General features: G+C 41.5%; 1 protein-coding gene across 1 annotated transcript in view; it reads left to right on the forward strand.

Moving 5' to 3' along the window:
* BAZ1A (bromodomain adjacent to zinc finger domain 1A) overlaps positions 1-24,799 on the forward strand; it is an 84,203-nt gene that overhangs the window by 21,023 nt on the left and 38,381 nt on the right. The window contains exons 6-15 of the mRNA XM_089680225.1: positions 240-327; positions 430-537; positions 1,984-2,074; positions 13,469-13,635; positions 14,296-14,391; positions 16,417-16,555; positions 16,692-16,838; positions 19,732-19,827; positions 22,232-22,456; positions 24,441-24,606. Of these exons, the coding sequence (XP_089536351.1) occupies positions 240-327; positions 430-537; positions 1,984-2,074; positions 13,469-13,635; positions 14,296-14,391; positions 16,417-16,555; positions 16,692-16,838; positions 19,732-19,827; positions 22,232-22,456; positions 24,441-24,606 (1,323 nt within the window). The remainder of the gene's footprint in view (positions 1-239; positions 328-429; positions 538-1,983; positions 2,075-13,468; positions 13,636-14,295; positions 14,392-16,416; positions 16,556-16,691; positions 16,839-19,731; positions 19,828-22,231; positions 22,457-24,440; positions 24,607-24,799) is intronic.

Consider the following 24,799-nt stretch of genomic DNA (forward strand, 5'->3'; position numbering starts at 1 on the left):
TTTATACTGCTCTCTCTACATATCCGCCGTGAGAAGTAATTTTTTGCTTTGGGGGATTTGGGTCTGGCTATCAGAATTAAATGCAATAATCCATTACATGGTCTCTTTGTTTTAGTAAAACTTGTGCTGGGTAATAAGATGCCTTGAATTTGTAAAGACACATGGGTACAAAATTTTTTCTAGCTTGGCCTACACATACTGGATTGACCTTTTTGAGCATTTTCTTTATCTTTCTTTAGTCGAAAGTCTTCCGTATTTTCTAAAGACAGACTGAAATATTTCTTGAAGCTGCACTGTGAACTAAAGAATGGCTTTGTTAAACCTAAGGTAAAGAGGGTTGGACGTTTGTATGTTAGAGGTAATGAAAACCTAGACAACTAAATTCCACTAACTATCACGTTTTTTTTTTTTTTTTCTTGAAATTTTAAGACAAGTTCAATTTCAAAGTACCAGATCTTGGAAAAGAATTACTTCCGTTATTTTCCTGATGAGCCTCCTAGGTTTGAGCCTTCTGCAGACAGAAAACCTATGCCAAGGGTAAGTTACATCACATATCTGAACTCAGTGGGAGTTGGAGAGTTGCACTGACATGCTAGAGTATGGCTTCATCTGAATCTATATGCCTAGCTCCAGATGAAAGTGTTTGTTTTATTTAGTATGGAAAGGTTAGAACCTTGGTTGGGTTTTTATTGTTTCCTCCTTTTTAATAATATAGCGTCCAGATGATGGGATTCAAATAGAAGAGGAAGTGAGGATAAATCTTTGTAACAAAGGCAACAAAACACATTTCTAGTAAACCAGAAAAGGTTTTAGAACCTTCCGTCAAGATTTTATTATTGTCCGTTTCCACTTAAGGAGATTTATTCTTTAGGTTGTGGGTGTTAGAACAGGTAGAGATGAATAATCTATCTAGTTTTAACAGCTGTCTCCATAGAGGAGATCTAACCATTTCCACACTCTACAAAACTTAAGATTGTCTAGGGTTGGGCTTTCAAGCTCAACTTGCACAAAAACGTATTTATTTGCTAACAATTATACATGTAGAAGAAGCCTGGATCTGTGTGACCTTTCTTTATCATTATGTCAGTGGTGGCGGTGGGTACCAAATTAACGTGGTGACAGATGACACTCAGTGATCTCGGAGTGGTATTGAGGAAGGCACTGTGGAATTGATTTACTAAAACTGGAGGGTGGTAAATCTTTTGCAGCTGTGCATCAGAGGCAATCAGCTTCTAACTTCAGCTTGTTTAATGTTTTACAAAAAAAACTGGAAGCTGATTGGTTTCTTTGCAAAGCTGCACCAGATTTTGCACTCTCCAGTTTTAGTAAATCGATCACTGTGTGTATCTTTTAAAGGATAAGTTCACCTTTTGCACAAAAATAATAAATGCACTTTTTTTTTGCAGGTAAATAAAACGGTGCATTTATTATTTTTGGCTGCAGAAGCCTGTGAAGCATTTCCCCAGTGATCAGCAGAGTGCTGGTGCCATGTAGGTCTCCTTTAGACCTGTCAGTATATCTGCTTGCCCGTACAGGATGTAAGGGCAAGCAGATAAACTGACAGGAAGATTCAATGAACTACCACGGCGCTTCATAGCACCATGGTAGTTCATTGAAAACTACAAGCCGGCAGCTGCTAAGGCTGCTGGGACTTTTAGTTCATTCACAGAACTCTGTTCTGTTGTCTTTAAAAACTCACCGCTGTTTTTAAATATGACAGCTAGTACGGGGAATTTCTCCCTGTACTTCTGGGAGGAGGGTGGGGACAGTGGGCCGACAGCTGCAGCATTGGGAAAAATGTTACATGTTCCACCCTAAAAACAGGTGGAACATGTAAGATGTTCCCAAAGATGAACTTATCCTTTTAATTTTACCATCTGCAGAAAGTGACATAAATTTTAAATTTAAAATTAGAAATTTAAATGTCTCTTCCAAATATTTATTGTCAGTATTATTTGTTAATGTAGCTGATTACTGTTGTAGGAAAATGGGCTTACGCCCAGACAAAGCCTGCTCGCTGCTGCAAAGGAACGGGAGAGAATCGAGCAGCACAGGAGAGAGCTCAGAGCTATGGGTAAGATCATTTTGAAATCTTGGAACAGTGGGAGAAATTCATGGTAATGTCATTGTTTCTCTGTTGCTCATTGAGAGTCGCAGCTTTGTTTGCTAGATCAACCAAAACCAGTGGGTTATATTGCAATTGCAATGTACACTAGGTGCTTTCAAAAACCAGGTAAGGGGTGGTGCTGTCAGGTTACTTAACCTCCTAACTGCCAGAGAGTCAATTTTTTTTCTTCTATCCAGCAGTTGACTGGCAGACAGGCTAGATTCCCAGATCTTTGAAGTCTGCCCTGGTCAGCCTACAACTGCATGTCTCCTTGAGCCCTGGTTCACACCAAATGCGGCTTTGAAATTGCACTACTGCAGCTGAAGTAGTGTGATTTCGAAGTTGCTGGTCCGTTCAATTTTATGTGCAGCTTGCCGACATCTGTGCAACTTCATGCACAGATTTCATTGCAAATCACACATGAAATTGCCAAACAGAGTGCAGGAACCTTTTTCAAATTTGGTGCAAGCTGGAGTCGCACCCATTTGAACAGTTGCATAGGCACAAAGAGTGCGACTTGTCATGCCATTTTGAACTGTGAAATCGCATGACAAATCACATTGGTGTGAATGGGGGCTAATGCTTAGATCAAGATTCGCTGCAACAACCCTGTCTTTGTGTTTTGTATTCAAGGAGTATTAGAAAGGTGTGGGGTTGATGCAGTATAGTTTCTCATTCAGATCCTAAGCAGTGATTTCCTTTAGGCAGCTTCCCAGGAGTTGTTGTCAAAGGTGGGCCTTGATCGATTAGGATCTGGATGTTCACTTAGGAAAGAGCACCAAAAGCAAAACCTAAACTCCAAATACCATTTCTTGTCCATTAATGCACAGTGGGAGTATTAACCTCCCTAGCGGTTTTCCCGAGTCTGGCTCGGGGTTAAATCTAGCTGTCAAAAGCAGTAACCCTGAGCCAGACTCGGGGTCGCCACAAAATACATACCTGGTCCTCCGATCTGGGTCCTGCAGCCGGCTCGAGCCATCCGCTCCGACCATCCCCTGTCTCCTTCCTGGCTATCTCACGCTGATCTGTGTAATCAGTGTGAGACAGCTGCGCTGTGCCGGCGGGGCTTGCGGGAGTTTTAAAAATAGACTGTGTAAAAATATAGTGTTACCCTAGTGAATACATTGTAACATTACCTCAGATATATCCATAGTGCAGTTTTTCATTTTGTGTGACTAAAAACGGTTTTGCACTCATGGCTTCCAAAAAGCGTCTCGCTGGTGCCAAAGCTGTTTTTGATGAGCTAGCAAACAGCGACAGTGAGGAGCTACTTGAATTGAGCGATAGTGACTCGTGTGGAGATTTGTCTTCAACTGCTGTATTGATTGCAGTACGCCAGCGCCACCAAGATTCCCATTTACCGGCGCACCTGGTATGAAATTCCACGTTGAAGGTGACAACCCCTTGGCGTACTTAGAATTGTTTCTGACCGATGAGGTTATTGAAATAATCTTGATGGAGACAAACAGGTACGCAGTGCAACAATTAGCTGCTCCATACATCAGGTTTTCACGAAGCAGAAAGTGGGAACCTGTGACCAAAGAGGACATTTAGCTTTTTCTCGGCCTAATTCTTCAAGGAGTGGTAGGGAAACCGCTGCAGAAGTGGTATTGGACCACCAAGAAAATGCTTGCCACGCCGTTCTTTGGCACATTCATGCCGGAGTACTGCTTTTCACTCAACATGAATTTTTGCACTTTGCAAACAATGATGATTTTGATGAATCGACTCATCCGGCTCCCAAGCTAAAGAAAATAGGGAAGTCTCCCAAATAATTCTCAAGAATTTCCAGCAGAGCTATGTGCCAGAGAGAGACCTCACTATAGACCAGGGGTGGGCAACTGCGGCCCTCCAGCTGTTGTAGAACTGCAAGTCCCATGAGGCATTGCAAAACTGACAGTTACAAGCATGTCTCCCAAAGGCAAAGGCATGGTGGGACTGGTAGTTCACCAACAGCTGGAGGGCCACAGTTGCCCACCCCTGCTATAGACGAAGGTCTAATGGCCTACAAAGAAAGGCTCAGCTGGGTACAGTACATCGCATCCAAGAACGCATGATTTGGTGTCAAATCCTACCTGCTGTGCGAATCCTCTACTGGCTACATCTGGAACACAATAATTTACACCAGCAAAGGAACAAAATTTGATCCCAATTACAGCAAATATGGAATGGCAACATCATCCGTCCTGTCACTAACTGAGCCTCTGCTAAACCAAGGTTAGTGCATAACAATGGACAATTTCTACACCTCTCCAGAACTTTACGAGGTTCTTCTGCAGCACAAAACGGATGCCTATGGAATCGTTAGGGCTAACCGGCAAAACCTGCCATCAATGTTTGGAAAAAACAAACTGAAGCCTGGAAAAATAGTTGCCTGGTAGAAAGGTAAAATGATGGCACTGAGATGGCGCGACAAGAAGGATGTGTGCCTAATGAGTACCATTCACAATTCCTCCACAGTGATGGTACAATCAAAAGATGGGAAAAACGTTCAGAAGCCGCAGGTCGTTATCGACTACAATAGCACCATGGGAGGTGTCGACAGAGCTGACCAAGCTATGACTTTCTATCCCGCAATGAGAAAGCAGCAGAGGAAATACTACAAAAAGATTTTCTGGCATCTTCTGGAATAGTGCTTGTGGAATGCCTACATTCTGTTCCGCTAAAACAGTGACAAGCCTGTGATTCATGCGGACTTTATTTGGAAAGTTGCGGAATCCATCTTCCTCAACATCAAATGCCATCAATGTCTGTAGGTAGATCCGGATGACGTGCTGTGGGAGTTGTCAACCTAGAACACCTGACTGGATGTCACTTTATGGACCACATCCCACCAACCCAAGAAAAGGCAGCACCAACACGGATGTGCGTGGTATGTTGCTCTCAGCGAGATGAGTGGAAAAACAATCCGCAAGGAAATGAGGTTCCACTGTCCTGATTGCGATGTCGGACTTTGTGCAGTCCCATGTTTCAGTGTATACCACACCGTAATGTTTTCTACAACAAAATGCAGTGTCTATATAATATTGTTTGGACAGAGTTCCGTGTGTTTGATCTGATTGCATTATTTAATTTATTATTATATTATTTTTATAATTATTTATTATGTTTTAATGTATTAAACTTTATCGCACCCAGGATGTCTACTAGACTCTTGTTTAAACAGATTTCAGTGAGTTATTCCTAAGAATTACAGGCCTATAATAAAAAAAAAACATATTGCCATTGAATATAATGTACAGCTTTGAGCACAGAAATACTGACATAATCATACCACTAGGGAGGTTCAGATTATACTGCCATTTACTGGAGGAATGGAGATTAGCAAACAAACCTGTGGGCCAGCCTCCTGCTGGTAGCATGCCTCTGTTTTTTTTTGTTTGTTTATTTACACCCTGTTCCAAATTATTATGCAAATTATATTTTTCTAATTTACCTAAATAATTGATGTAAATAACAGTCAGCATAATTATCATGTTATCAACTATTAAGAGTACAATTCACATTTTATTGAACAAACCTCCTAATGATAACAGTATTTTTGTTAAACATAAAACACTCCCAATGCACTGTTCTAAATTATTACGCACAGTAAGTTTCAAAACACTTTATAGGTTGTAAAGAACTGAAAATTGTCATTTGTTGTGTTTGCAGCATATTTACTGAAATCAAAAGCTATTTTCAATCAAACTTTTAACAACATTTTAACTTTTTAAACATTTTAACAGGTCACGTTACATTGTAACATAGGACCCCTTATTTGATAGCAGATTCACAAGTCTTGCATCCATTGAACTTGTGAGTTTTTGGACAGTTTCTGCTTGAATTTGTTTGCAAGATGTCAGAATAGCCTTCCAGAGCTGCTGTTTGGATGTAAACTGCCTCCCACCCTCATAGATCTTTTGCTTGAGGATGCTCCAAAGGTTCTCAATAGGATTGAGGTCAGGGGAGGATGGAAGCCAAACCGTGACTTTCTCTCCTTTTATCCCCATTGCAGCCATTGATGTAGAGGTATTCTTTGCAGCATGAGATGGTGCATTGTCATGCATGAAGATGATTATATTACGGAAAGCATAGTTCTTCCTTCTGTACCAGGGAAGAAAGTGGTCAGTCATAAACTCCACATGCTTTGCAGAGGTCATCTTTACACCTTTGGGGACTTCCAAAGGGACCGACCAGCTCTGTTCCCATGATTCCGGCCCAAAACATGACTCCACCACCGCCTTGCTGACGTCGCAGCCTTGTTGGAACAGGGTGACCATCCACCAATCATCCACTACTCTATCCATCTGGATCATCCAGGGTTGCACGGCACTCATCAGTGAACAGGACTGTTTGAAAATTAGTCTTCATGTATTTTTCTGCCCAATGCAGCCGTTTCTGCTTGTGAGCATTGGTTAGTGGTGGCCGAATAGAAGGTTTATGCACAGTTGCAAGACTCTGAAGGACTCTACACCTTGATGTCTGTGGGACTGCAGAGGCACCAGCAGCTTCAAATATCTGTTTGCTGCTATGTAATGGTATTTTAGCAGCTGCTCTCTTGATCCGATGCATGGATCTGGCAGAAATCTTCCTCAATGTGCCTTTATCTGCACAAACCCGTCTGTGCTCTGAATCAGCCACAAATCTCTTAATAGTGCGATGATCACGCTTAGGTTTTTGTGAAATATCTAATGTTTTCATACCTCGTCCAAGGCATTGAACTATTTCACTCTTTTCGGCAGAAGAGAGATCCTTTTTCTTCCCCATATTGCTTGAAAATGGTGCTCTGCTTAATAATGTGCAACACCCTCCTTTAGTAGTTTTTCCTTAAATTGGGCTCATCTGCCAATCTAATTATCACAGGTGTCCGAGATTGTTTTTAGTGATCAAAAGAGCCCTGACACACAATGCCATCCGTGAGTTAAACTGAAAAATAAAATATTTAATCTTTGTGACACTTAAATAGAATTTGCATAATAATTTGGAACAGGGTGTATTTATTTATTTTTTACTAGTGTTCTTGAAGGATAGACATCTTTTCTACAGACTTAAGACATTCTATTTGATACTTTTTTTTTTTTCCTTCAATCAACACTTTTCTCTATAACTCTGCTGGAGCTTTGTCTTTTCAAATTCAGCTTTCCTTTTTGGTTGTCCTCAGCCTAGCTTTTGGTGTTCTATGTTAAATGGACTTCAATGAACTGAACATGTGGGGATAGCCTGGAAAGGACATTTGGATACTGGTTTTGGTGTGGGGTATTTTCCAGATTTCGTTCTGGTAAAAGTTAGCTCCTGAATGCTTTCCAGATTCAGAGGCGTTTGCTTTGCCACTGCGCTTACCCAGTTCCTGAAGTCTCCTTTAGGAAGTAGGCCTGTTGGGCCAAGCACCAGGAGCTACCTCTACTATTACTTGTACCTGGTCAGTTTGCCACAGAGGTGGTTAATGTTGTGGGACTGAGTGCTGATGTCCCTCTACCTGCTGGGTAGGGTGTTACATATGCTTCATGCTCTTTCCTGCCGTGCAGTGTCAGTGAAACATCTCCCTGCCCCTGTTCTTTCTTACAAAGAGCCACCTGGAACTTCAGTCTGTAATCTGTTTCTGATAATTGCCAACAGTTACTTTGATCACCTTCAGCAATCTGACCCTTGTGAGTGTTTGAGGCCCTAAATGTTGCTTTATTGGACATGAAACATGTCTGGTTTCTGACATGTGGGAGGGTGTTGGTCCTGCTGTACCACATGCCCCAAGCTTACATTATATTAACTATTCTATGGCTGTTTGCAGTGCAGCTTGGAATAATGTTATCCTCTGATCGTAGTCTCTTCTATCCTTTTAGGATATCAATAATGCAAGATTTTAGGGCTACCCAGTTATTCTTGACAATAGTCAGAGGCAACAAAGCACTTTCCTATAGATTCTATATTCTATTTGCCCATGACTTAATGGTTTTCGAGCCAACTGACAGAGACTCTGATTCAGAAAAGCTCCAGTTCCTTACTGATAAGCTTGCCTTTGAGGAGTCACAGTTTACTGTTATTACCTCCAAATTTAAGGAGACCGTTTTTGTTTCTGATTGATGCAGTGCGGACCACTAAAACTAGAGGATCAGTCTGTTGCTCCCATCAGTGCTGTTTCCAGCCTTGGGTCATTTAAACTTGTAAGGCTGCAAAGACTTTTCATCTTGCTCTCTCTTTTTTTTTTTTTTAAACTATGCCTCAGTGGGGATTGGAGATATCCTGACAAGCAGTTTGCACCCCCAGAATGCTTTTTCTTGTCCCTGTGTGATCTATTTCCATTGTAGCTCTTGCAGTGTCCCACTTTATCAGGGCACTTACTATATGCTGGTAGAGGACTTCCTGGTCTTTAACCACTTGCCGTCTGCCTGCTGTTTATAAACGGCAGGACGTTGGCACTCCAGGGGCGGGTTGCTGTTTATAAACTGCACCCGCATTTTCTAGCTATGCACGCCCCTGGAAGCACCGATCATGTGATCACTCGTTGGCCAATCAGTGATCACATGCAGAGTAGTAAGCAAGATGTCACTTGTGACATCATTGCTTACTACGTGTGAAATCTGTGAATGATCACAGAGGTCACATGGTACAAGGCTATTCACAACAGCCTTGTAGCATGTGACAAGCTGTGACCAATCACAGCTCACACAGTAGTTCTCAATGGCTGCAAGAATGCAGCCAGAGAGGAGAAATGATTGCTTTTACAGCCTTTATGGGTGTAAAAGCAATCAATGTAAAGAAAAAAAACTTCACACCCCACAAGTAGTACAGTGTCGCCATGGTGACACTGTACTGTTAGGGTGACAGTATGTAAAAAAAAAAAAACCCATAAAAATAATATAAAATAAAATATGTACTGTACTGCTAGGGTGACAGTATGTGGAAAAAAAAAACATGAATAAAAAAAAAAAATGTAAAAAACAATGTTTAAAAATTATAATTTTTGGTTATAAACTAATTTGTTTTTTTTTACTAAAAAGATAACGGAATACATTTTGGCTAAGATTTATGATGAAATTCTATTTATTTGCAAAATTTTATAAGAAAAACACTTTTTTTCAAAATTTTGTGACTTTTCCATTTACATAGCAAAAAAAAAAAAAAAAAAATCCCAGTGGTGAATAAATACCACCAAAATAAAGCTTTATCTGTCTCAAAAATTGCATATGGGTACAGTGTTGCATGACCGCGCAATTGTCATTCAAAGTGTGATAGCACTGAAAGCTGAAAATTGGCCTGGGCAGGAAGGGGGTAAAAGTGTCCGGACCTGAAGTGGTTAAGAACCTTACCAATAAAAGCCCTTTTACAGCTCTCTTCTTCCTGGCAAGTTCTGCCCTTCATCCAATCCTTAATATGACCCAACTTTTTCAAACCATGTCTGACTGTTCAAAATCCGTTTAAAAGAGATCTACCGTATTTGCCGGCGTATAAGACGACTGGGCGTATAAGACGACCCCCTACTTTTCCTGTTAAAATATAGGGTTTGAGCTATACTTGCCGTATAAGACTACCCCTCTTCCAACACACACCAAATAAAAATGAAAAAACATCAGATTTGATTTCAATATGGTATGCTATTTCAGTATGGTATTCCAATGATGGGGTGCTATTCCTCCCACTGACACCAATGATGGGGCACGATTCCTCCCACTGATACCAATGATGAGGCACTACTCCTCGCACTGACACTAATGATGGGGCACTATTTCATCCACTGACACCAATGATGGGGCACTATTCCTCCCACTGATACCAATGATGGGGCGCTATTCCTCCCACTGATACTAATGATGGGACACTATTCCTCCCACTGACACCAATGATGGTGCCCCATCATTAGTGTCAGTGTGTGAGGAATAGTGTCCCATCATTAGTGTCAGTGGGAGGAATAGTGCCCCATCATTAGTCAGTGGGAGGAATAGTGCCCCATCATTGGTGTCAGTGGGAAGAATCGTGCCCCATCATTGGTGTCAGTGGGAGGAATAGTGTCCCATCATTAGTGTCAGTGGGAGGAATAGTGCTCCATCATTAGTGTCAGTGGGAGGAATAGCACCCCATCATTGGTGACAGTGGGAGGAATAGCGCCCCATCATTGGTATCAGTGGGAGGAATAGTGCCCCATCATTGGTGTCAGTGGGGAGGAGGAATAGTGCCCCATCGTTGGTGTCAGTGGGGAGGAGGAATAGTGCCCCATGGTTGGTGTCAGTGGGGGAGGAATAGTGCCCCATCATTGGTGTCAGTGGGGATAATAGTGCCCCATCATTGGTATCAGTGGGGAGAAAAGTGCCCCATCATTGGTATCAGTGGGGAGAAAAGTGCCCCATGGTTGGTGTCAGTGGGGGAGGAATAGTGCCCCATCATTGGTGTCAGTGGGGGAGGAATAGTGCCCCATCATTGGTATCAGTGGGGAGAAAAATGCCCCATCATTGGTGTCAGTGGGGGAGGAATAGTGCCCCATCGTTGGTGTCAGTGGGAAGGAAGAATAGTGCCCCATCGTTGGTGTCAGTGGGAAGGAAGAATAGTGCCCCATCGTTGGTGTCAGTGGGAAGGAAGAATAGTGCCCCATCGTTGGTGTCAGTGGGAAGGAAGAATAGTGCCACATCGTTAGTGTCAGTGGGGGAGAGGAGCGGCTGCTCCTTCCTTCAGTTCGGCCGCTTGATTTTCGTGGGGCCGTTCGGCTCCGCCTCCTCGCCGGTGATTGGTCGCCTGTGTGCCTTTCCAGTGCTGGCGCCCAATCACCGGTGAGGAGGCGGAGCCGAGCGGGCGGCGGGACCATCGAGCGGCCGAACTAAAAGAAGGAGCAGCCGCGCTTCCTGGACCGGATCGTCGTGGGACCGGGACCGGAGCCAGGTAAGGTACAGCAGCCCCTCTGCCCACCCCTGTACTTGGTGTAAGTTGGAGGAGGAGGGGGGGCGTCGCCGCCCCTCGAAAAAGTGCCGCCCTGACACCGGCTCGGCGTATAAGACGACCCCCGACTTTTCAAAAGATTTTCAGGGGTTGAAAAGTCGTCTTATACGCCGGCAAATACGGTAACTCCTTCCAGTGTTGATACCTTGCTGATAGAACTTGCGGAGCAGGTAGCTGTAGCATTGAAGCTGAGCTCAAGGAATTCAGCCACTTTGTAAATTCACTGGCATGCTGTGAGTTAAGTCCAGCCAGTGGAATGTATCTCATTAAACTTCTCTCTTTAAGTTTCCTCTGACAGTTTTACAGCACTCCAGGAATGCAGCTGTCACAATACTCCTAGAACTCTGACAGGACAGATGCTGTGTTCTCACACACAGCATCTCTGCCTGCACCTCCCTTCTGTTAATTCACAGAAATCCTTGTTTCCTGTGAATGAGTTCACCTAATACAAAACGCTGAGTGATTGGTCAGGAGGAGGAGAGGGTTGGGTGCAGTGGCTGCATGCAGCTCTGCAGCCTTAGATGCTGAAACCAAAGGATCCAGCGTTGTTGCATCGAAAGCATAGTTATGTTCTTGGACCTGCAAAAAATAAATGTAAACTTTAAATTAAAGAGAGCAGCCCATGAGGTGGCATGCAGCGCATTTGACTTATCCTGTACTAATCCAGCACAAATAGCTGAATTCCTAAGGCTACGTTCACACTAGCGTTGTGTGCAGGCAGCAGAGAGGCATTTGGGAAGCGTTTTTACCACTACCCAAACGCCTCGGACAATTCTGCACATTGCAGCACATGGTGCTGTTCTAACGGGGGGCGTTAGCGTCGCGGCCATCCACCTCTCTTGTGTTAATTGGGAAATCCATTCTTTTTTCTCCTGTTTAGCCTGCTAGCTGATACTTTTGCCTAAGCAATCTTTGGTCCATTGCAGGGGACCTCCTGAAAAAGTAGGCTATCCTGTTGATTATAGACCCATCTGTTGGGAAGATAAACAAGACAACAGTCATTCAGAGAAAAAGGCCCACCCTTTATGGAATTAGCGAATAAGAAGATGGTGTCCGGTTCCCGTTAAAGCTAGTTTTGACTTCAGCCTTGGAGTCCTAGATATTTTTGTAACAGACTAGGGTCTTGAACTAGTTATGAAATGGGCTTCTTCGGGCCAAATTGATATAACAGATTAGATGATACCTGTGTGATGAAGTGCTGTACTCGAGCGTTCTGGCGCTTTTAGCACTTTAGGACCTTTAGGGAGGCCATGGTTGATCTTCCCTTTTTGAGAGTTAGCCTTTTTGACGCAGCTCTGTACGAGATCATAAAGAACATTACTGGGAGCAAGAGTAGGTTTTTAACCCAGTACTGAATAAGGCGGTTAAATGAAATCCTGAGTGTGTAATAGACCCAGTGGACTTTTGAGACACCCACACAAATAAATATATAAAATCAAATTTCATTGATGCACATAGTTATCTCAAGTTAAAAATACGTAGCTTGTTTGACTATAACAGGGGTCTCCAAACTTTCTAAACAAAGGGCCAGTTTACTGTTCTCTAGATTTCGAGGGGCCGGACTGTGGCCAGTGGGAGTAGAAAAGGTCCAGATGCAAGTGGGAGTAAACCATGCTCCTTCGTTGGTGTCAGTGGGAGGAATAACACCCCATCATGGTGTCATTGTGAGGAATTGTGCCCCATCATTGTCTTAGGGCCCCATTGTTGGTGTCATTGTGAGGAAATAGTACCCCATAATTGGTGTCAGTGGAGAGAATTATGCCCCGTGGTTGGTATCCGTGGATAAAATGGTGCCCCAAGGTCCAGATAAAAGCAAGCCAAGGGCCACACCTGGCCCCCGGGCCACAGTTTGGAGACCACTGGACTATAACATCCAATAGCACTCATACAAAAAGGTATGTCGCACTCTCAGCATTATATACCATGTAATCATAGCATACATTAAATGTCAAACAATAACATATAAATCAGCTGGGGGTGGGACTAGCCCTAAACTCTTAACGCCTTTAAACCAAAACAATTTCAATCAAATGCACTATGTGTATCAGTAAGAGAATTCAGTTTTGTATATTTGTGTGGGTACCTCAGAAGTCCATTGGGTCTATTTTGTGTTGATTTTTCTATGTTTTTATATATTGGATGTGGAACCTTTTTGTACCATAGGCCACTAGTTTGGTTTATAGTCTTTGGTGTTTAAAATGCATATAGCACATATTGTGTTTATTAATGCGGTATGTTAAAATTTAATGCAACGCAAGATACATTTTTTTCACCTATGTTTTTCCCCCTGCCTAGGGTGGGGGTCCTTTTTAATCTTTCTCAGGAGCTTGTGCTTTTGCTTTCTGGGTTTTCCTCCCCCAATCAATAGGCTGTTGCTCTCATAGAATTCAGAGAAAATAATTTTGCAGACTACAATTCTATTTTGCCATCAATCTTATGTTTTTTTTTTTTATTTAGACCTGGAAAAAGAGAAAATAAGACGTGAACGTGCAGAACGTATAAAATCCAGAGCTAGAGAAAGGAAAGAGCAAATACAGCAGAAGGAGGAAATCAAGAAGAATGCTGAAGTAGAAAGACTAAAGAAAAGAGAAGAACGAGAAAGTATTAAGTTAGAAAGAGACAAGGTAATTGTTAATCCATTCTGCCCCTTGATTTATTGGTTCTGATCCAGGGAAAAAAGTTGGTCTTCTTAATCCACATGGAGCTTTTCACTGCTCTGTGCATTCAGAAGTCTTCTGTCATTAGACTTGATGTAGTAGGGCAGTGGGCAGAAACATGCGACTTGTGGTGGGTTTTTTTCACTCCAAATGAAAAACGGAAGGTAAATGTTTCCTGTATTAATTTGTCTATTTTATATTGCTTTTATTTTTTGTGCATCAGTTTTTTTTTTCTTTATACTTTGGATAGCATAGGAAATGGATGACGGTGACAAGGTGAAGTGAGACAATATGTACAAATTGAGGGAAATCTCATCTCAAACAGTTGTCACTGAAACAATTGTCTCTGTTTGAGGATTTCAGTTTCTGTTCTGATGACAAGTCATAATTTTTGGATTTTTTTCCACTTAAATCTAGATTACAATGGTCACTAGGACAAATACAGTAAATATCCCTAGCGGATGCACATACAACAACAAAAACTGCTAGGGTTTTGGCTACGTTTTTGGTTTTAGATGCACTTTGTTTACGTAAGTGAAAGAAGACCGTGATTGCGTGAACAAATTTGTGCCTCTTTTTCCAGTGCAGATGGATGTAGTAAATTATTTTTGTTGGTCTGTATTGTAGGAAAGGGTGAAAATTCGTGAAGAAAAACGAAAATACGCAGAACGCTTAAAAATGTGGAGTAAACGACGGGATGATATGGAGTGCGATGATCTTAAGGTCAGTATGTTACTGAAAGTGTTAGACCGCTGATGTGTGGTTAGACAATATAGGAAAAGTATACAGCTTTTTTTTTTTTTTAATATATATAAAAAAAAATTTTTGTTAGGTATGATCAGGTTAAAAAGGCTTTTGTTATAGAAATCAAGGTAACATTTTACACACACAACTAGGAGAGTTACACAATAAGGCTAGGTTCACATCTGAGCTGGTGTAGGAAGGCTTTTAATTGCACGCCTTCCAGAAACTGCAGAGAAAAACACGCAGCTGCTTAGGAAATGCGATTGTACCAATAATCCTAATGGCATCCCTATGCACTGAAAACCCCAGTGTGGTTTCCTTTACTGGGAACTGCACTGCATTATATGCTTTCCCTGTGCCTGCGTTTTTGGAAAAGGTGCAGGGACCTTTCCTTGCATTTTCTGAAGGTACAGCAGCCCATTCAAATGTATGGGTTGCTGTGTAAACAGCCAGAAACCGCATAGATGTGAATTGGGATTTAGGCTCCGTTCATACTGGTGCGACTTCAAATGCTACTTGAGTTGCTCAGAATCTTATGACAATGGAAATCACATTGGTTTCAATGGTGCTCGTTGCCATCAATGCAACTCTGCACAGTGTGATTTTTGAAATAGGTATTTGTACTACTTTTGGTGCTACTTCAGCATGATTTTGGCTCCATAGAATATGCAAACCGCATCAGAGTAACATCAAAGTAGCAACCAAGTTGCTCCACCTAACCGCACAGACAGTTAAATCAAAATTTGATTGCAGCATTGTGAACCTAGGCTTACTCCTCTCATGTCAGACATTGCGAACTTCAAGCAGAGGTGTGTATGTGGAGCTGTTTCCTCTTTGCTCTCTCTTTAACCCCATAGTGAACTGGAAATCCTTTGGTAAACATTTAATACATATTTGTAAAACAGACTGTTACTTTTACTTGAACCCTTTTTGTATCCCTACCTGCTTGCTCTGTTCAGGTGACCCTTGAGGGTTCAGTTATAAACAGTCTAGAGTAACATTGCTTCTGCTGTACTGTCTTTTTCGATATTTCAAAATTCTCTGGGAGTCCCATGTGACAGGTTCATCCAGTATTAAATGTTTATTGTCTCCTAGATTGTAAGCTCGAAAGAGCAGGGCCCTCAATCCCCTCATGTTTTGCATTGTATTGGTATTGTTCTGTCACATGTTCTGTCCCCCTTTGTAATGTACAGCGCTGAGCGAACTATTGGCGCTTTATAAATACTGTATAATAATAATAATAAATTGAATTAAGATTTTATGTACATGGCAAAAAAAAAGCTTTTGGGCTCCTTTTTGTTTTAGAAATAAAAAAAATAGAGGCAAAGATTATATATGAATACTGAAAAACTGATAAAGTCCAGTTTAAAATGAAAACCTAAAGATGTATTCCAGGACAACAGCTAAGTAGACCAATAAAATACATATGAGGGAGTTGTTTTACCTGTTAAATTATTTCTAATTCTGTGTATACAGTCATGAGATTTATACAGATGTGCTAGATATCCCTGTCTGGTGGGAGAGGAGGTCCAATTTTCTCTGCTGCAGTTCAGTAATACATGTACAGTAGGTCTCTGTGGCTGGACAGTAAAGGATGCAGACATTGAGTGAAGCAGCAGACAGAAGAGCTCTTTCTCCCATTCTTCCCTCTCCTTTCATCAGCATGCTCCTAGCACTGCACTACAACTGTTTCCTTATGCTGGTTCTTCCTCCCATAGTTTGAGTTCTGCTGGACAGGGACTTCAAGAGTCTGGTACCAAGTCAGATTCCTGTACTTATACTGCTTGTCTTTAAAAAAATGATTTCATTTTAAGGATTCATTACTGAAAACAGTTGCATTTATTTGAGTCCTTTCATGTCTGCTTGAAATTCAGCGTTAAAATTGACCTAGAACTATTGTGGTTTTTGTTTTGTTGGGTAGTTCTCTAAACATTTCAGTTTAGTATTTCTTGAATGTTTATTTATAAATTCATCTAAAATGTGTGATAAATGTATCTATTTTAGGAGCTTCCTGCAGCCACTCCTGTAAAAACCAGACTTCCCCCTGAGTGCTTTGGGGATGCTCTTATGGTTTCAGAGTTCCTTCATGCATTTGGAGACTTGTTTGACCTTAGGGATGAGTTTCCAGAGGGAATGTCCTTTGGTAGGTCTACTTTTTTTTTTTTTTTTTTTTTAATTTGTTTTTTTGTTTTGTTTTTTTTTAATGCAATACAATGTTAATACTGTATAGATGTGTGGACTGCAGTGTTTATTCATGTCATATCCATACATTTTTCCAGAAATGCTTGAAGAGGCTTTGGTTGGCAGCGACCCAGAAGGCCCCCTTTGTGAACTGCTTTTCTTTTTCTTGAGTGCAATTTTCCAGGCCATGTCTGAAGAAGAGGAAGAAGTGGCAAAAGATCAGATAACAGAAGCTGAAGCGAAAAGTTGGTTTTCCTTTTTTTCTCTTTTTCGCTAACTGAAAGACATGCAATTCACTAGATTTTTTAGGACTATACAATTGATTACCCCCACCCCCTCTTTTTTTGCATATATAATATTTTTCTTTATCTGTGGTGCAACAGAGGTTAAAGAAGTATGGTCAAGACTATTTTGGATGTACTTATTTCTGCACTCCTGTGTCCTGCTTTCGGCTGATGTCACATAGGCTCAGAAAAGATCCTTACCATATGGTCGAGATCCACCGAGATGCCTGGATCATCACCTGGCTCAGTCTCCTAGCAATCTACTGAGCCTAAACCAGCACCTCCCTCCCCCTCCACAGCCCAGCACTCCAGTGAGAGTCGCAGAGCAGAGAGCCAGAGGCTGACAGTCATGGTTCTCTGCTCATATCTGTAGGGGAGAACTGAGTAATCAGCAGTATTTGATTGTTCAGGTCTCACTGCAGAGCCGGCGGGGAACAAGTGCAGCATCAGATCAATGCTGCATCCACCTAGGTGAATATAAATGTTTTTCTTAAAAGTACATACTTCTCTTTCATTTTGAAATAATTTAGTGCCTGACTTCACGCTGGCAGAAACAAGTGGATGTATCAGACCAGATGTACTTTATATGTTGCTTATGCTGGGAAAAGTGACAGTGTCTCTGCATGGGCCCATTAAAACCTACCTAGCCTGCTCTCCTTTGCCAGGCTTTCCTCCATAACAGCTGCAACTGAAAGCAGTGTCAGCAACAACTCGTGATGGTAGGCCTTGTGATTGAGTGCTAGGCCCAGGCATTGTCACTGGGTAGGAAATCACATGCTCTCCAGTACACGACCGTTTGGCGAGGGATAGCAGGCAATACGAGTTAGTGATGGAAAGTGGGGGGGTGCGTATGCAGAAACATTCCCATGATGTCCTGTATTGGCTAGGTGATGGTGTTTCTTTGTGAAAATCTGACTAGTTATTATAAAGGATCAAATAAATGTGTACTGAAAACTATTATGGCCCATTCACACCAGGTGCAGTGGGACTTTGGTGGGCGTCTGTTCCATCGCAGTTCCGCCACAAGACGAGGCAAAATGCCTTTTCTACTTTGTGCCCAATTCTGACCACCACATTGCAGTGATGTATGGATGGTGTGCTCTTTGAAAAAAAAAAATTCAGCTCTGCACTGTGTGACATTACAATAATGGTTAAAAAACCCCAAAAATGTAGTGATCCCACTGCACCATAGCGCACACCAGCCGCTATGTGTGAATAAACCCTAAGGACTTGTTCACACCAGGAGGCATATGGTATGTCGTGTATATTGCACACGCACTTAGAAACATTTTTTTTTTAATTATTTAATCACTTGCCCTCCTGAACATTTACCCCCCTTCCTGACCAGGCCATTTCTTGCATTACGGCGCTGTGTTACTGACAATTGTGCGGGAACGCTGCACTCAAATTAAATGTACGTCCTTTTTTTTTTTTTCCCATGAATTGAGCTTTCTTTCAGTGGTATTTGATCGCCTGTGTGTTTATTTTTTCCGCTACAAAAATAAAAAAAGACAAACAATTTTGAGACAGAAACAACATTTTTGACTTTTTTGCTATTAAACATGTCCAGTAAAAAGATTTTAAAAATCAAATTTCTTCATAAAATTAGGCCAAAGTGTATTCTGCTACATATCTTTGCTAAAAAAGAAATCCCAATACATGTAAATTAATTGGTTTACGTGAAAGTTATAGCATTTTCAAATGGCAGTATATCTACAGTGGTACCTCGGTTTATGAATGCCTCGGTTAACATAAGTTTTGGTTTACAAATGAAAATCCATTGAATTTAATTCCTTGGTTTAACAATTGTTTGCTAATTTTTTTGCGATACGAAGTGTATGTCAGTGCTGATTTTTAAATGCAATTGCCAGCTTTTTTTTTTTTCTTCACTATAGCTCACAGAATTAGCTGTTACTTTCCCCGAAGATAATGGAAGCTTTGTTTATTTTAAGAAATGAAAAGGAAACATTTTTTCTTTTAACTTGGGAAAATAAACTAAAAGAAAACCTTCTTTTAGCTAAGGGCAAAGTGACAGCTGGCCGGTGGTTGTGGGGGTGTGCGGGCAGGGGGCTTATCAGAATATGGAAGAAAAAAAAAGCACTGACACTGTATGCTGATCGTCACCTTTACTAGTAAAAAAAAATCACCGGAACATATACCACCATTTGTAAATGCTATAAATTTTGCACGTAAACCAATTCATTTACACGTATTAGGATTTTTTTTTTTGTAGCAAAGACATGTAGCAGAATAAATTTTGCCATAAATTTATGACGAAATTTGATTATTTTTATTTTTTTTAATTTTACAGGACATGTTTAATAGCAAAAAGTCCAAAATATACATTTTTTTTTTGCTCAAAATAGTCGGTCTTTTTTATTTATTTTTTTTATAGCGCAAAAAATAAAAAACACAGGCGATCAAATACCTCTGAAAGAAAGCTCAATTTGTGGGGAAAAAAAAGGTTGTAAATTTCATTTGGATGAAGCGTTGCATGACTGCACAATTGCCAGTTAAAGTAACATAGCGCTGAAATGGCCTGGTGAGGAAGGGGAGAAAATATTCACGATGGCAAGTGGTTAAAATTAAACACTGACGTAGATTGTAGCATCTTTTTGTGTGCTGTTGCATAAACATGCAGGTATGATGCGTTTTTTGCAGCACACACAAAGGTACTTTTGCACAAAGCACAACGCCTGTTCACGTACCTTGAGCAAAAATTGAAAATGTTGAATATCCTAACTGTAGCACCTCATACACTCATTATAGTTCATTAAACTGTTATTTAAATATGTTTGGGTGACACAGTGAAATATATTGCTAATCTTACAGTGTTTACAACTTTGTCTTACAGGATTAAAAGAAGCTTTGGGCGAGGGTACAGACACAGCAAATTATGCCCTTTTTGCTGTAGCCTCTTTGGCATCAGCTTGGCCACAATTAAATCATGGTATGTCTTCTTCTTTGCAATTTATTCATCAATGGTGTATCAGTAAGATTATTACATTTATTAAAAAACCCTGCTGGTGTTTTAAGTTTTATCGAATTAGTGAGCATAATGAACTTTGATTGCCCATGTTACCAGGCCCGGACTGGGGCAGGAAATAGGCCAGGGCATTTTAGACTGATCAGCCCAGGGGGATCAGTTGGTTGCTGGAGGTTGGTGACGGGGACTGCACCTTGTGAACACAAAAAAGGCAACGCAGCTAGCCACTCACAGGGGCCAAAACACCAATAGGAAGTAGCAGATTCCTGCCCCTTCCATTTGCATTGTGCCTAAACACTCGTGCGAATGTAGACTTAGAACAGGGTTTGGATGTTGCTATTTTAGAAAAGGTTTTGGAAACTAGTTACCAAACCCTGTTATAAAGTGCTGTTCCCTTTGAAAACCTCTCAAGTAGTGGTTACAAAGCCAATTATAAAGCATTACTTGCAAAGCCAGTTATTAAGCAAACTTCCTTTATAACTGGCTCTGTGAGTAATGCTTAGTAACTGGCTCTGTGAGTAATGCTTAGCAATTGGCTCTGTGAGTAATGCTTAGTTACTGGCTTTGTGAATAATGCTTAGTAACTGGCTCTGCGAGTACTACAAAGCCAGTTATATGAAATTCTCTCAAAGCAACACATAAGGGAGTTTTGCTAAATAACTGGCTTTGTAAGTAATGCTAATTAACTGTCTCTGTGACTACTGAAAAGCCAGTCATTAAGTGTTGCTCACGAAGCCAGTCATTAAGCGTTGCTCACGAAGCCAGTCATTAAGCGTTGCTCACGAAGCCAGTCATTAAGCGTTGCTCACGAAGCCAGTCATTAAGCGTTGCTCACGAAGCCAGTCATTAAGCGTTGCTCACGAAGCCAGTCATTAAGCGTTGCTCACGAAGCCAGTCATTAAGCGTTGCTCACGAAGCCAGTCATTAAGCGTTGCTCACGAAGCCAGTCATTAAGCGTTGCTTACGAAGCCAGTCATTAAGCGTTGCTCACGAAGCCAGTCATTAAGCGTTGCTTACGAAGCCAGTCATTAAGTAAAACTTCTTTATAACTGGCTCTGTGAGAAATGTTTTTTAACTAGCTTTGTCAGTACTGCAAAGCCAGTTGTAAAGCATCACTTACAGAGCTTGTAAAGAAGTATTGCTTTATAACTGGCTTTTTGAGCATTGCTTTTAGTAGTGCTAAAAAAAAGCCTGTTAAATACTTCTCTACAGTCAACTTTCCTGGGTAGAACAGTCCCCCCTTCAGCTTGAGCCAGGCACACAGCAGGTGCATGCTGCATAGAAAAGCCTGGCCATGAGCCTGCTAATTAGTAGACTGCAGTTACAGAGGAGGAAAAAAGTGCATAATTACCATTAACAAAATAAACGTATCTGGCCCTGGAGAATCCGATCCTGACCCCTTCACCGGTGGGAAAAGAAGTGGGCAAGAAGAGAGGTGGGTATACACCAGCCGCAGTGCTTACCCTATATGTGGCCACAGCACCTCGCCGGCATTCATGTGCGGGAAGGCCTCGGCTTCTCCATTCTTCCTCCACTTGCCAATCAACCGGTCACTGTGGGGCGCATGCGCTAACTGGGACTATCAGTTGTCTTGGAGCAGCGTGGCGGGCGGGGTAATGGAGAGACTCTTTCCCCTCCTCCCACCAACACCGATCATATGCTGCAAGTGTTGGCAACGCATGCCTGGATGGCACATCCACCCGTGGACGGCCCTGCATGTCACAGCCAGCTCTTGTTAAGACGAACGCCCGGTGTGCCATATGGCCTGCATGTTACCCAAGTTTGAATGGTTTTAAAATTCGGAAAGGTTCTGTGAAGTTGTTCTTGTTATTGATATGCAGATTGAATTTTGTGTTTTAAAGTTGTGAAAAACATCTGTGCAGTGAGAAATTGCCTGTTTCCTTCTTTGTGACAAATGTGCTAATGTGCGTGTCTGCCTGTGTCTCACACTCTCTGTTTCGCTCTCTTTCTCTCAGTAGGTATATCTGCAGATGACATTTAGGGGGAGATTTACTACAACTGAAGCACTCAGAATCTGGTGCAGCTGTGCATGGGAGCCAATCGGCTTCTAACTTCACCTTGTTCAGTTAAGCTTTGGCAATAAAACCTGGCAGCTGATTGGTTTTTATGCAGATTTTGCACTCTCCAGCTTTAGTAAATAAACCCCTTAATGTCCGATTTCAGTTCTGAAATTTCAGTTCTATGCATTGTCTTTTGGTTTTCTGTTATGCATGTACGGTGTATATTTGCAAGTTAATGCATGAAAAAGCTACCAAAGTACTGCTTCACGTAATTCGCGTATGGAAAGATCAGAGTAACACGGGTTTATGGGTTTGTAGTTGGTTACCTGTTTTCTGTTTCCTTGCAGGCTGCAGTCTGAAGGAGCTTGATCTAGATAGCTGCACTCTTTCAGAGATTCTTCGTCTTCATATTTTGTCTTCGGGAGCTGACTCAAACTCAGCTAGTGCCAAATACCGATATCAAAAACAGGGAGGCTTTGTAGCTACTGATGATGCGTGTATGGAGCTTCGTCTCAATCACCCTGCAATCCTGAAGAAACTGACCACTACATCTGTTTATTCCTTGTCTCCTGGTATGAAAAGCTAATTCAGAACACAACAAATGAAAGTAAATTCTGCGCAGCCTATGTTTTACTATAAAATGTATATGGTTACCAACGTAGAGATGGCAGAATCGCTTTGTTACTCTTATGAAATTCCTTTAAAGGAAACTGGTCATGTTTAGTAACATTCTAACCAGATTATAAGGGGGTTCATGCAGGTACCTCCTCTTCTTGGCTAAATTCTTTCTTGTGTTAAACCCTTGATCCAGGGAGCACTCTAAGCTGAAACCTCAATTTCAGCTCTGCTGGATTCGGCCTCACATTCCCCAGTGAACGTCCCATGGTAGCCAGTAACGACCCCCTCAGTGGTCTGATTGGTGAGAGGTGCGGCAGAGATCCTATATACAGAAGAGAATATGGATTGCTAGGAAGCACATCCTGATTAATCTGAACACTAAAGGAAAGCGAAAATGAAGGATTTTTTCAGTATCAAGGGTCAAGACACACCATATGAAGAAAACTTCACAATTTTATTACAAAGTTAAATTATTCATTCTTTTTTTGTTAATGAAAATGTATATAATATCAAGTACAATGTACTAAACATAGCCTCCCGTATCCATGGTGACAAAAAACCCCCTACTATTGAGCAGTAACCTCACTTAATAGGTTCAGATGATTTGTTGCTGGAGTTGTCTCCAATGCAGGCAAAGCACCTCAACTCGTTTTTTGTGAACGGCTCTGCTTCTTCAGGAAGAGTTGGGGGCTTTTACAAACAAACAAATATCCACACACCAGGAGAGGTTGGAGTTGGAGTCACCCACTTTTAGAAGAGGCTGTGTTGGCTTTTTGTTAGATGGCTAAATTGGTTGTCCATTGCTTGATATGGATTTTACCCACCTAGTGCTCATTATGCGGGTTTGGACATCTTTATCCAATGTTCCCTTGAACTTCTATACCTTTCCAGCATTTTTTCTGTGGGTTTAGTACACAGGTGACATTCAGCCTCCAATTTTGATTTTCGAATTGCTACTTTATCCACTTCCACACTTGCTCCAGGGGGAGGCTTTGCTTGAACTTGGCTGTGACATCTTTCCCTCTCTTGGTGTGTGACTCTTTAAATGGTGTTTTTGTAAAAGCACTTCCCTACTCCTCCTGAAGAAGCGGTGTTCCCCGCAAAATGTTTTGAGGTACTTTGTCTGCGTTGGAGACCGCCCCAGCAACATTTTGAGCCTCTGAACCTATTCAGGTTACTGCTCAATACGGGGGGGAGGGCGGCTTCGTAATGGGAGGCTATGTTTAGTACATTGTACTTGGTATCACAGTACATATTGTTTTTAATAACATCACTTAATTTTGTAATAAACTTGTGAAGATTTGAATCATGTTGTGTGATTATCTTGGCACAAAAAAAGTCAGTCTTTTCACTTTCCTTTAGTGGCAGAGATCCTAGGGGGTGCTGAAGCTGAGGATTTGTGGTCTTTGGGATGCACTTTAGGATTGTGAGCTGCTGTTTGAACTAAAAGGTCATGGCCAAAACCTGTGATGCCTTCTAAACTGTAATCTTTACAGTGAATAGGGCACAATAGATTCATATTAGGTCCCTTTTCCCCCAACATCCAGCTTCAAAATTGCGTGTTTGCGAGTCTTCACTCTTGTGACAAGCAACTGAGAGAGTTTCAAAACAGGGCAAGGAAAGCTGTTCTTTAACTGGTAGACTAGAATTTATTTTACAGGTTAAAATTATCTGTTTTTTCCACATAGCTTAAAGGCACCTGTATTTTTTAAGAAAGACCCTTAATACACTTTTTCTAGAAATTCCTTATCTATAGATATATAGTCTTGCCAGGTCCTAACTAGTAATATGGAGGTGCTATTCATTTGCTGTGCTTACCTGTTTCTGCCGTTAGAAACCGTAATGCTGACACAGAATATTCTCATCTCAGCATGAGAATAATTAGCGGAGGACAGGTGGTTTGTCACTGGTTCCTTATCCCTGCACTATGCCTTCTAGATGAGAAGCTGAAGATTCTCCACTCCCTGTGCGGCAAACTGCTCACACTGGTGTCCACGAGAGATTACATTGAGGATTGTGTGGAGGAGCTGAGACAGTCAAAGCAAGAGTTCAGAGAGCTGAAAGCCGGACAGAACCGTAAAGAACGTGAGGAGGCTGCTGCCAGGTTTGTATATAATTCTCTAATAAAACTTCATATTGGTTTATATGCAATATGTTATGTCCTTAGATAAATAAGTAGGCTTTGTGACTGTAGGCTTTCAGGACTGAATAAATGTAAAATAACATAGTAGGAAGCAATTATTTTCTATCGCGCAGTTAATTGGGAAAGTTAAATTGTCAGGTGTATCCTGTCATTC

This window comes from Staurois parvus, unplaced genomic scaffold (genome assembly GCF_062004578.1).
Source record: "Staurois parvus isolate SC_StPar_1 unplaced genomic scaffold, SC_StPar_1.0 ptg000237l, whole genome shotgun sequence".
Classification (NCBI taxonomy): Eukaryota; Metazoa; Chordata; class Amphibia; order Anura; family Ranidae; genus Staurois; species Staurois parvus.